The sequence below is a fragment of the Cherax quadricarinatus genome, chromosome 21 (assembly GCF_038502225.1).
Source record: "Cherax quadricarinatus isolate ZL_2023a chromosome 21, ASM3850222v1, whole genome shotgun sequence".
Classification (NCBI taxonomy): Eukaryota; Metazoa; Arthropoda; class Malacostraca; order Decapoda; family Parastacidae; genus Cherax; species Cherax quadricarinatus.
In genome coordinates, this window is record NC_091312.1 from 15,814,560 (window position 1) to 15,828,661 (window position 14,102).

The 14,102-nt window shown below is 39.7% G+C and overlaps 1 protein-coding gene across 2 annotated transcripts in view; it reads left to right on the top strand.

The window, feature by feature from the left end:
* The window catches only part of Atg16 (Autophagy-related 16), a 161,323-nt gene that overhangs the window by 36,414 nt on the left and 110,807 nt on the right, over window positions 1-14,102 (top strand). For both annotated transcript variants that reach the window (XR_011392265.1, XM_070087261.1), the window contains exons 3-5: window positions 5,204-5,343; window positions 5,631-5,793; window positions 7,057-7,145. Coding sequence is in view for 1 of the 2 variants with exons in the window: in XM_070087261.1 (XP_069943362.1) it covers window positions 5,204-5,343; window positions 5,631-5,793; window positions 7,057-7,145 (392 nt within the window). In the remaining variant the exon portion in view is untranslated. The remainder of the gene's footprint in view (window positions 1-5,203; window positions 5,344-5,630; window positions 5,794-7,056; window positions 7,146-14,102) is intronic.

Here is a 14,102-nt window from a genome sequence, read left to right on the forward strand (position 1 = left end):
AAGCACAGTATCATCAGCAAAAAGTAACTGTGACACTTCCCATTTTGTATTTAATTCCCCATAATTTAATCCCATCCCTCTCCCAAACACCCTAGCATTTACTTCTTTTACAACCCCATCTATAAATATATTAAACAATTATGGTGACATTACACATCCCTGTCTAAGACCTACTTTTACCGGGAAATAGTCTCCCTCTCTTCTACACACCCTAACCTGAGCCTCACTATCCTCATAAAAATTCTTTACAGCATTTAGTAACTTACCACCAATTCCATATACTTGCAGTATCTGCCACATTGCTTCCCTATCCACTCTATTATATGCCTTTTCTAAATCCATAAATGCAATAAAAACTTTCCTATCTTTATCTTAATACTGTTCACATATATGGTTCAATGTAAACACTTGATCTACACATCCCCTGCCCACTTTAAAACCTCCTTGCTCACCTGCAATTCTACATTTTGTCTTGTCTCTAATTCTTTCAATAATAACCCTACCGTGCACTTTTCCTGGTATACTCAGTAAACTTATTCCTCTATAATTTTTGCAATCACTTTTTTCCCCCTTCCCTTTATATAAAGGGACTATACACTCTCTCTGCCAATCCCTAGGTACCTTCCCTTCTTTCATACATTTATTAAGCAAAAATACCAACCATTCCATCACTATGTCCCTCCCTGCTTTTAACATTTCTGTCATGATCCCATCAGTTCCAGCTGCTTTACCCCCTTTCATTCTACGTAATGCCTCACGCACCTCCCCCACACTCACATCCTGCTCTTCACTCCTAAAAGATGGTATACCTCCCTGGCCATTGCATGAAATTACCGCCTCCCTTTCTTTATCGACATTTAAAAGTTCCTCAAAATATTCTCGCCATCTACCCAAAACCTCCATCTCCCCATCTACTAACTCCCCTACTCTATTTTTAACTGACAAATCCATTTGTTCCCTGGCTTTCTTAACTTGTTTAACTCACTCTAAACTTTTTTCTTATTTTCATTAAAATTTCTTGACATTACCTCTCCCACTCTATCATTTGCTCTCCTTTTGCACTCTCTTGCCACTCTCTTCACCTTTCTTTTAATCTCCATATACTACTCTGCTCTTCTTATAACACTTCTACTTTGTAAATACCTCTCATAAGCTACCTTTTTCACTTTTATCACACCCTTCATCATTCCACCAATCAGTCCTCTTTCCTTCTGCACCCACCCTCCTATAACCACAAACTTCTGCCCCACATTCTAATAATGCATTTTTAAAACTATTCCAACCCTCTTCAACCCCCCCCCCTTACTACTCGTTCCTGCAGCAGCCCACCTTTCTGCCAATAGTTGCTTATATTTCACCCAAACTTCCTCCTCCCTTAGTTTATACACTTTCACCTCCCTCTTACTTGTTGTTGCCATTTTCCTCTTATCCCATCTACCTCTTACTCTAACTGTAGCTGCAACTAGATAATGATCTGATATATCAGTTGCCCCTCTATAAATGTGTACATCCTGGAGCCTACCCATCAACCTTTTATCCACCAATACATAATCTAACAAACTACTTTTGTTACATGCTACATCATACCTTGTATATTTATTTATCCTCTTTTTCATAAAATATGTATTATTTATTACCAAACCTCTTTCTGCACATAGCTCAATTAAAGGCTCCCCATTTTCATTTACCCCTGGCACCCCAAATTTACCTACTACTCCCTCCACAACATTTTTACCCACTTTAGCATTAAAATCCCCAACAACAAGTACTGCACTCTCACACTTGGTTCAAAACTCCCCACGCATTCACTCAACATTCCCCAAAATCTCTCTCTCTCCTCTATACTTCTCTCTTCCCCAGGTGCATATACACTTACTATAACCCACTTCTCACATCCAACCTTTATTTTACTCCACATAATCCTTGAATTAATACATTTATAGTCCCTCTTTTCCTGCCATAGCTTATCCTTCAGTATTATTGCTACTCTGTCTTTGGCTCTAACTCTATTAGAAACCCCTTACCTAATCTCATTTATTCCTCTCCACTGAAACTCTTCCACCCCCTTCAGCTTTGTTTCACTTAAAGCCAGGACATCCAACTTCTTCTCATTCATAACATCCACAATCATCTCTTTCATATCATTTGCACAACTTCCACGCACATTCAGACTTCCCACTTTGACAATTTTCTTCTTATAATGAAAAATTTGAGACACTACATGCATTCATGATTTAATTATGTCATCTTTTGTGAGTTGACTTGTCAGCAGATGGGATCATGAAGGATGAGGTTAACCATAGAACTGATGAGGGAAAAAATGGTGAATGGTGCATTGAGGTATCTGTGGAGACAGAGAACATTATCCATTGAGGCAAAGAAGGGAATGTACAAGAGTATAGTGGTACCAATACTCTTATATAGGTGTGAAGCATGGGTTGTAAATGCTACAGCGAGGAGACGACTGTAAGCAGTGGAGATGTTGTGTCTAAGGACAATGTGTGGTGTAAATATTATGCAGAGAATTTGCCGTGTGGAAATTAAGAGGAGGTGTAAAGTTACCAAAAGTACAGTGGAACCTTGTTTATTGGCTGATTCATTTTTAGGCTGGTTTTTTGCCAGAAATTTTGCTCCATATTTCAGCCATTGTCTTATATATTGGTCTTATTAGACATGTTAGCCTGCCTCTCCCGCCAGGACGCCGAGCTTCGGTGAGTCAGTCTCCCTTTGTCTGTTAGCGAGTGTGCTTATATACTCCGCTCATTCATCCAAACATTTCCTGTTAATGAAAAAGAGATCACAAACTAATGAAGATGTGGAGAAGTAGTTGTTGTTGTTGTTGTTGTGGATCAGGGAAAAACAGTTAGTGGGAGATAGTGTTTCAGAGATGATCATTTGTGAAAAGGCAAGGCAGTTGCATACGGATCTTGTAAAGAAAATGCCTGGCACTAGTGATGATGATAGTGAATTTAAGGACAGCAGAGGCTGGTTTGAGAGATTTGAGAAGCGTAGTGGCATACACAGTGTTGTAAGGCATGGGGAGGCTGCAAGTTCTGACAAATGTGCAGCTGAAAAATTTGTGCAGAAATTCAAGGGGTATGTACAGTCTGATGAATTCCAACCCCAACAAGTGTTCAGTTGTGACAAAACAGGCCTCTTTTGGAAGAAAATGCCAAAGAGGACCTGCCTCATGCAGGAGGAAAAGGCACTGCCAGGACACAAGCCTGTGAAAGACAGGCTGACTCTTTTGTTCTGTGCTAACACTAAGGGGAATTTCAGAGTGAAGCCTTTACTCATGTAGCACTCTGAAAATTCCAGAGTGTTCAAGAAAAACAATGTCGTCAAGAGTAAATTGTGTATGATGTGGAAAGCTAATCATAAGGCATGGGTCACAAGGCAACTTTTCATTGACTGGATCCACGAAGTGTTTGGCCCGAGTGTGAAAAAATACCTCCTGGAAAAGAAATTGCCACTCAAGTGCCTCCTGGTAATGGACAATGCTCCTGCTCATCCTCCAAACTTGGTAGACCAATTGTCTAGGGATTTCTGTTTTATAAAACAGTGATGTTCTTGCCTCCTAACACCACTCCTCTCATCCAGCCCATGGACCAGCAGGTCATTTCTAACTTCAAAAAATTCTACGCAAAAGCAGTGTTTCAAAAGTGCTTTGCAGTGACCTTGGACACTGAATTGACCCTAAGAGAGTTCTGGAGGAATCACTTCAATATCTTCCATTGCATAAACCTTATAGCTAGGGCTTGGCAGGGAGTGACTTCCAGGACTTTGAACTCTTCTTGGAGACAATTGTTGCCAGAATATGTCCTCGAGAAGGATTTTGAAGGGTTGGAGGTTGACCCTGACCCTGTCGACCCTCTGCCTGTTGTGGAATCTATTGTGGCATTGAGGAAGTCCATGGGGTTGGATGTGAGTGGCGAGGATGTGGAAGAGTTGGAGGAAGACCACAGGGAAGAGCTAACCACTGAAGAGCTGCAACACCTTCAACTGGAACAGCAACAGACCACAGCTGAGGAACTTGCTTAAGAGGAGGAGGAAGAAAGAGGGAAGGAATTACCTTCTTCAGTGATTAAGGACATTTGTGCAAAGTGGAATGAGGTGCAAAATTTTGTGGAGAAATATCACCCTGACCAAGCTGAAACAAGCCATATCTGCAACATGTTTAGTGACAAAACCTTGTCCCATTTTAGGGAAATCTTAAAGAGATGCCAAAAACAGAGCACTCTGGACAGTTATTTTGTGCGACGGGTCCAATGACTCTCAAGCTGTTCCTAGTGGCATTAAAAGACAAACAAGGCAAGTAACCCCAGAGAGGGACTTTTTACCTAAAGTCCTTATGGAGGGGGATTCCCCTTCCAGACAATAATCTATCCTCCCTCACTCCTCCTTGTCTTCCATAAGCCAACAACAGTCTTCAATAAAGGTATGTAACAGTGATTTAAATGTTAATTTATTTTATTTAGTTCTCATTGTTTTATGTATGTAAAACTATTGTTAATATTGAAAAATGTATTTTTTGTGAATATTTTTTGGGTGTCTGGAATGGATTAATTGTATTTACATTCATTCTTATGGGAAATATTGCTTTGAATTTCGGCCATTTCGAATTTAGGCCAACCTTCTGGAATGGATTACGGCCGAAAAACGAGATTCCACTATATTAGTCAGAGGGCTGAAAAGGGGCTGTTGAGGTGATTTTGTCATTTAGAGAGCATGGAACAAAGTAGAATGGCTTGGAGAGCGTAGGGGGAGGGGTTGTCCACGTAAAGGTTGGAGGGAGGAGGTAAAGGAGGTTTTGTGGACAAGGGGCTTGGACTTCCAGCAAGCATGCGTGAGTGTGTTAGATAGGAGTGAATGGAGATAAATGGTTTTTGGGACCTGATGAGCTGTTGGAGTGTGAGCAGGATAATATTGTGTGAAGGGATTCAGAGAAACTGGTTGGCTGGACTTGAGTCCTGGAGGTGGGAAGTACAATGCTTGCACTTTAAAAGAAGGGTTTGGGATATTGGCTGTTTGGTGTGAATCTAAACTGCTGTATCTGAGCGCCTCTGCAAGGACAGTGATTATGTATGAGTGATGGTGAAAGTGTCTTTGTTTTTTTTTCTTTTTGGGGTCACCCTGCCTCGGTGGGAAACAGCCAACGTGTTGAAAAAAAGAAAACAATATGACTCCAGTATTATTTTTTCAGGCTTTGGAGCAAAAATTATATAAGCTACAAGAAGAGCTGACAGATTTACACAGACGAAAAGGTGAGAATGCTCAACAGCTGGTGGAACTGAACCAGTGCCTTCAAGAACGTGATAAGCTCATGGCAACAAAAGATAACAAGTAAGTCCAGCTGTCTGTCTACTGAATAAATCCTTGTATATTTGTGAACGAATGTGTATACAGTTATGTGTTAATGATGTCAGAAAATGTTGACATCCATATTTTAAGCACAAAAATGCTTTCACTTGACAAGTTTTAGTGTTTGCCTCTTTAAAATTTTTCTAGGTGTCATGAAAGAAGTGACATGTTTAAATAATTTTTACTCTTCTGCTATGAAGAAAAGATACATCAGTATGTGTAATATTACAGTGCAGTATTACTACAGTATATGCCTATTTTCCCCACAGATTGGCAGAATATGAGTCAGATCTTTTAATTTTGCGAGAGGATTTAGCAGCTAAAGAGTCTACACTTGCAGATGTCCAGGCAGTTAACCAAGTGTTACGAGACGAGTACCAGACGCTTAACTTAGCTTTTACAGCTCTTGAAGATAAATACAGAAGAGCACAGGTGTGTTTGCATTAATGTCAAAATATTTGACTGTTATAGGCTAGGTTTTTCAGATCAACAAATACTGTATGACATTCCATTTTTTATATAAAAAATTTAGATTTAAATGTGTGTCTGTATGGTGATGAACCCTTTTACTGTTGAGACCCCTGCTTGCAGACTTTCTCTTAGTGTCAAAGAAGTTAAAAAAAAATTTCTTATGAAATGATAGAGAATCTTTTTCCGATGGTAATGAAACCAAAAGTACGAAATTTGATGGAAAACCTACGGAATTACACTCTCACAAAGTTAGCCGTTGGCAATATTTACATATTGGCGATTTTGCCCACTTTGGGCCCTATTTTCAGCCAGTTCCACTGTTCCAGTCAACAAAACTCATAGTTATTCCACTAGAACTCCTTTTGTTCTATTGATTGAGTACAAGAAACTGCCCATTTACCTATTCAACTTCCCAATAAAGCGATCAGAAATTGGTAAGTTGGCAAAGGCCAATTTCAAAATAGGGTCCAGAATTAACAATGCAAACATTCCCAGCAATAAAATAGCATTTTCTCAGTTCATTAGTCACTTCTCCAGGCCCCTTTTTGATTATGCTTGGTTTCCATTTTTAATTTTTATTCACACAAAAAATAGAAGATTTACTGTTATGCAGACTGCTGCATTATTGTAAAAATGGTATAAATAATATCAGTGCATTTGTGAAAGCATAGTAGACCCACCAGTTGACGTGTATTGGACATGTGATGTGATTTGTTTACTCTTGACATCAGCAACACTTCAGTTACTTAGACCTCAGTTTCAAGGTACTTCTTCCATTCTATCAAATGAAACCAAGAAAACGAGACTATAGCCATAAATGCCACATGAAAATACACCACAAGGTTGCTGTTTTACACCAAAAACATGGTCGCATTTGTTTTTTCTCATTATACACTGCGTGCTGCAGGATTTTTTTTTTATACTGCGCATACTGACCACTTAGATCCATTCTCTCATATGTAGGCCTACCAGCTATCTCCCGCAAGATTGGAAGCTGCTAGAATTTTTGTGTAGTATTACGGGACCAACATTGGCTTGCATGCCGTAATATTACAGGACTGACAGTAAAAGGGTTAATAAAAACTTTTTGAACCTTTGTATCCCATTTATATCGTGGAAACTCTCATCTTGAAGGGAATTTTATTTATTTTTTATTATATAAGTGTAGCATTATTTTGGTTACAATGGTATTTTGATGTACGTATTTGTTATATTGCTTAACAGGAGGAAAATCGAGATTTAATTGACAGATGGATGGCACAGAAGGCAAAAGATGCAGAAAAACTTAACATGGAGAATGACACAGCACTGAAGTTAGTATGATTTCCAATTTTATTCATGATGACTTTAAAGTATTATATGTACATGCATGAAATATGCCTATATGAATGTTATTAATGTTTATAGAAGGTCACATAAAATTTGTCTCTTCTGCAACATTTTTACCTTTGATGAGACTCTCAAACACTGTGTAGTCATCTTCCAAACTTTACTTACAATGATAATTAAAACATGTAAATACTGATTTTTTTAAATATACCGTAGGGGTATGGGATATTAACTGTTTGGGGTGACATATAAACTGTCGTATCTGAGCACCTCTGCAATGACAGTGATTATGTATGAATGATGGTGAAAGTGTGGAACATTGATGAAAGATTTTTTCTTTTGTTTTGGGTCACCCTGCCTTGGGAAATGGCCATGTTAAAAAAAAAAATGTATTCAGTTTCTGTAACGTAATTACATTTACAGGGGCTCGGTAGGACATTCTTCATATACCATAGTAATTTTTTTTTTACATTTCTTTAGATTTCTTTCATTGAGGTACTAACTACGTGTGGTCTATCTAGGTCTATCCTTATACAAATCTTTGGCTTATACAGTGGAACCTTGGCTTATGAATGTCCCACCATGTGAGCTTTTCAGGGTACGGACCGTTCTTCGGTCGATTTTTTGCTTCTGGATATGAACAAAATTTCAGGATGTGTACTGTCCCTTCAAGGGAGGTTCCTTAAATATACAAATAAATAAAATGTTTATTTCTTTGCAAACGTTACAGTGTGTGTTTACATACCATAATATGATTGGACCAAAGAAAGCCACTATCATGCCGAGGAATTTTGGGCAGACTTAACCTAGTACTTATAGACTACAGTGGACCCCCGGTATATGATATTAATCCGTTCCTGACTGCTCATCATATGCCAAAATTATCGGAAGGCGAATTAATTTTCCCCATAAGAAATAATGGAAATCAAATTAATCCGTGCAAGACACCCAACAGTACTATGAAAAAAAAAGTTTTACCACATGAAATATTAAGTTTAATGCACACAAACTGAAGAAGACATGCACAGTTAGTAGTACTCTACTAACAATAGAATACATGACACTTACCTTTAATGAAGATCTGGTGATGATTGATGGGATGGGAGGAGGGGAGAGTGTCGAAGTTGTTAATGTTTAGAAGGGGAATCCCCTTCCATTAGGACTTGAGGTATCAAGTCCTTTTCCGGGGTTACTTCCCTTCTTCTTTTAATGCCACTAGGACCAGCTTGAGAGTCACTGGACCTCTGTTGCACAACAAATCTGTCCATAGAGCTCTGTACCTCCCATTCCTTTACGATTTGTCTAAAATGGGCCACAACATTTGTCATTGTAATAGTCACCAGCAAGGCTTGCAATAGCTGTGTTAGGGTGATTTTCATCCATAAAGGTTTGCACTTCAACCCACTTTGCACACATTTCCTTAATTTTTGAAGTAGGCACAATGGATTCCATAACTGGCATAGGCTTCTCAGGGTTAGCCCCAAACCCCTCAAAATCTTTCTTAATTTCCATACTAATTCTCACCCTTTTTACCACAGGGTTGGCACTAGAAGCTTTCTTGGGGCCCATGGTGACTTATTTTGCAGAAACAAGCACCAAAAACACTGTGATAATATGGAATGTACTGAATGTATGCTTAGATGCAAGCACACTGGCTGGCTTGTAAACACTGGCACTCACGTGGACGCATCCCGGACGAATTGCGTGTGGTGGGTTTTTTAACGAGTGGTGAAGCAAAATTTTGGCGTTAACCCTTTGACTGTAGCGGCCATATATATATGTCTTACGAGGTACCGTGTTTGACGTATATACAGTGGACCCCCGGTATTCGATATTAATCCGTTCCAGAGAGCTCATCGAATACCGATAATATCGAGAACCGAATCAATTTTCCTCATAAGAAATAATGGAAATCAAATTAATCCGTGCAAGACACTCAAAAGTATGAAAAAAAAAATTTTACTACATGAAATATTAAGTTTAATGCAATAGAATAATTACAATAACAATAAAATAATTAACACTTACCTTTAATGAAGATCTGGTGATGATTGATGGGATGGGAGGAGGGGAGAGGTGTTAGTGTTTAGAAGGGGAATCCCCTTCCATTAGAACTTGAGGTAGCAAGTCCTTTTCCGGGGTTACATCCCTTCTTCTTTTAATGCCACTAAGACCAGCTTGAGAGTCACTGGACCTCTGTCGCACAACAGATCTGTCCATAGAGTTCTGTACCTCCCGTTCCTTTACGATTTGTCTAAAATGGGCCACAACATTGTCATTGTAATAGTCACCAGCAAGGCTTGCAATAGCTGTGTTAGGGTGATTTTCATCCATAAAGGTTTGCACTTCAACCCACTTTGCACACATTTCCTTAATTTTTGAAGTAGGCACAATGGAGTCCACAACTGGCATAGGCTTCTCAGGGTTAGCCCCAAACCCTTCAAAATCTTTCTTAATTTCCATACTAATTCTCACCCTTTTTACCACAGGGTTGGCACTAGAAGCTTTCTTGGGGCCCATGGTGACTTATTTTGCAGAAACAAGCACCAAACACAGTGATAATATGGATAATATGGAATGTACCGAATGTATCCTTAGATGCGTGCACACTGGCTGGCTTGTAAACACTGGCACACGGGGCAGTTCAGGCCACACGTGGACAGGTCTCGTTCGAATTGTATCGAATACCGAGGCAAATTTTTTGCGATATAATGCATCGAATACTGGATTTATCGAATACTGATGCCATCGAATACCGGGGGTCCACTGTATACTCATAAATTCTAGTGGCTTCAAATCAAGCAGGAGAAAGCTGGTAGGCCCACATGTGAGAGAATGGGTCTGTATGGTCAGTGTGCACCATATAAAAAAAATCCTGGAGCACGCAGTGCATAATGAGAAAAAAAAACTCCGACTGCTTTTTTTAATTAAAGTGCCGACTTTGTGGTCTATTTTCGTATAGTATTTATGGTTGTATTCTCGTTTTCTTGGTCTCATTTGATAGAATGGAAAACATATAGAAATAGAGGTGATTTTGATTGATTTTACTATAAAAAGAACCTGGAAATGGAGCTCAAAGTAGGGGAAATGTTTGATTTTTGCCAATGTTCAAAAGTAAACAAATGATGTCATTGTCCAATAAATGTCCAACTAGCCAATCTAATATGCAGTCATGAATGGGTTGATGTTATTTATACAATTATTACAGTATTGCAGTAGTCTGCATATTAGTAAGTCTTCTATTTTTTGTTTGAATAAAAATTCAAAATAGAAAGCAAGAGTAATATCAGAGGGGCCTGGAGACATGACTGATAAACAAAGAAAATGTTATTTTAGAGCCAGGAATGTCTCATTGTTCATTCTGGACCTTATTTTGAAATTGTCATATTTTTTAATTTTTGTGAAATTGGCCAAATTGCAAATTTCTGACCACATTATTGGGTAGTTGAAATCGGTAAATGGGCAGTTTCTTGTACTCAATCGATAGAAAAAATGGAGTTCTAAAGAAATAGCTATGAGTTTGGTCGACTGGAACAAGGGAATTAGCCAAAAATAGGGCTCAAAGTGGGTGAAATCGCCGATTTGTAAATATTGCCGAGGTCGCTAACTTCGCGAGAGCATAATTCCGTCAGTTTTCCATCAAATTTCGTTTTTTTTGGTGTCATTACAATCAGGAAAAGATTCTCTATCATTTCATAAGAAAAAATATGTTTTTCTTTTTAAATTTTGCGACACCAGGAGACACCTCAGGATTGGGGGTTGCGATAGTCAAGGGGTTAAAATGTATCAAATACCAAATTTAACGTATACCGATGCCATCGAATACCGGAGGTCCACTGTACTTAAGTCTAGACAGGTGAAAAGTAGTGGTTACCAATGTTTTGCTGATGGTGGCGCCAACTACTGGCAGCCTTTTGAAGTTTCTCCTTAGTGTTATTATTATTATTATTACTTTTTTTTTTTTCAACAAGTCGGCCGTCTCCCACCGAGGCAGGAGGCATGGTGACCCAAAAAGAAAATACTTTCATCATCATTCAACACTTTCACCTCACTCACACATAATCACTGTTTTTGCAGAGGTGCTCAGAACATAACAGTTTAGAAGCATATACGTATAAAGATACACAACATATCCTTCCAAACTGCTAATATCCCAAACCCCTCCTTTAGAGTGCAGGCATTGTACTTCCCATTTCCAGGACTCAAGTCCGGCTATACAAAAATAACCAGTTTCCTTGAATCCCTTCACCAAATATTACCCTGCTCACACTCCAACAGATCGTCAGGTCCTAAATACCATTCGTCTCCATTCACCCCTATCGAACACGCTCATGCACGCTTGCTGAAAGTCCAAGCCCCTCACCCACAAAACCTCACTTACCCCTTCCTTTCCAACCTTTTCGAGGACGACCCCTACCCTGCCTTCCTTCGCCTACTATTATTATTCTTTCTTTCATCACACCGGCCGTATCCCACCGAGGCAGGGTGGCCGAAAAGGAAAAACGAAAGTTTCTCCTTTTACATTTAGTAATATATACAGGAGAAAGGGTTACTAGCCCCTTGCTCCTGGCATTTTAGTCGCCGCCTCTTACAACACGCATGGCTTACGGATGAAGAATTCTGTTCCACTTCCCCATGGTGGTAAGAGGAAATACAGTGGACCCCCGCATACCGATTTTAATCCGTGCAAGAGGGGTCATTGTTATGCGAAATAATCGGTATGCGAATGAATTTTCCCCATAAGAAATAATGGAAATCAAATTAATCCGTGCAAGACACCCAAAAGTATGAAAAAAAAATTTTACCACATGAAATATACATTTTCCTACACACAAAGAGAAGGATACATGCACAATAGTAGAGTAGTACATGCACAGTATATATTGTGCATGTACTAGTCTACTAAATGAAGAATAAATGACACTTACCTTTATTGAAGATGCAGCAATGACTGATGAGACACTGTGTCCTGGGAGTGCCTTTTCCTCCTGAGTACTGTAGGTCCTGTTTGGCATTTTCTTCCAGAACAGGCCTTATCACACTGTGTATGCCACTACGATTCTTAAATCTCTCAAACCAACCTTCGCTGGCTTTAAATTCACCAATATGAGCACTAGTTCCAGGCATTTTTCCCTGTTCACCTGGGTGTTAGTCGACTTGTGTGGGTTGCATCCTGGGAGACAAGATTAAGGACCCCAATGGAAATAAGTTAGACAGTCTTCGATGACAATGACTTTTTTGGGTTATCCTGGGTGGCTAACCCTCTGGGGTTAATTGTTTCTTGGTATTCTCAATAAGCCACACCAACAACGGTGCTACAGCAGCAGCAGCAGCTGACGGTGGTACAGCAGCAACAGACGATGCTACAGCAGCAGCAGACGATGCTACAGCAGCAGCAGACGATTCTACAGCAACAGCAGCAGCTGACGGTGGTACAGCAGCAACAGACGATGCTACAGCAGCAGCAGACGATGCTACAGCAGCAACAGACGATGTTACAGCAGCAGCAGACGATGCTACAACAGCAGCAGCAGCAGACGATGCTACAGCAGCACCAGCAGCTGACAGTGCAGCAGCAGCAGCAGCAGCTGTACCACCAATAGTAGCGATGGTTGATTGGGGTTTATTATACAACCTGGCCAGCTCGGAGACACGCACTCCACTTTCATACTTATCAATGATCTTTTTCTTCATCTCTATTGTAATTCTCACCCTTATTGCTGTAGGGTTGGCACTAGAAGCTTTCTTGGGGCCCATGGTCACTTATTTTCCAGAAAAAGCACCGAAAACACTGTAATAATACGAAATATTCCGATTGTATGCTTGGATGTTACCGCGGAGGCTGGCTGGTAAACAATGCCACCGGCGGCACATGTGAGGCTGGCTGGCTGAGGGCGCACATTGGACGCGTGTCGGACGAAAATCGGTGAGCGGGTTTTTAAGCGGTATGCGAGGCAAAATTTTTGCGATTAAAGCAAGCGGTATGCGGATTAATCGTTATGTGATGCCATCGGTATGCGGGGGTCCACTGTAAACAAGAACAAGAACTAGTAAGAAAATAGAAGAAAATCCAGAGGGGTGTGTAAATATATATGCTTGTACATGTATGTGTAGTGTGACCTAAGTGTAAGTAGAAGTAGCAAGACATACCTGAAATCTTGCATGTTTATGAGACAGAAAAATGGACACCAGCAATCCTAAAACAATTACAGGCTTTCATTTTACACTCACTTGGCAGGACGGTAGTACCTCCCTGGGCAGTTGCTGTCTACCAACCTACTACCTAGAATAATAATAATATAATAATAATAATAATAATAATAATATAATAATAATAATAATAATAATAATATAATAATAATAATAATACTCAAGACAAGCTACAGGGGGTGGAAGTCTGCAGCTCAAGTACTTTCACACTTCTCAGTGCATCATCAGGAGCTGTGCAACATTGCAAGAGAGCAATTAAAGCGGGGAGATTTCCCAGGGCAGCGTTGTGCGGATATGTCACTGTCCTCGGTGACACATGATGTACGTACTATAATAGTAATTTTAATAATAGATGGCTTCGAAAGGCTGTCACTAGATGGCATTGAATACCGCAACAATGCAGAAGCAGTTATGGCTGCTTCCACTTGTTACATAATGACATACTTTATTCATTCTAGAGTATATATCAGGTTTCTATGTTATGTTGTTTATTACGTCATGTTAGATTAATTCTTCTTTTCTTTCAACGTACCAGCCGCATCCCACTGAGGTGGGGTGGCCCAAAAGGAAAAACGAAAGTTTCCCCTTTTAAATTTAGTAATATATACAGGAGAAGGGGTTACTAGCCCCCTGCTCCCGGCATTTTAGTCGCCTCTTACGACACGCATGGCTTACGGAGGAAGAATTCTGTTCCACTTCCCCATGGAGATTTAGATTAATTATGATAGATA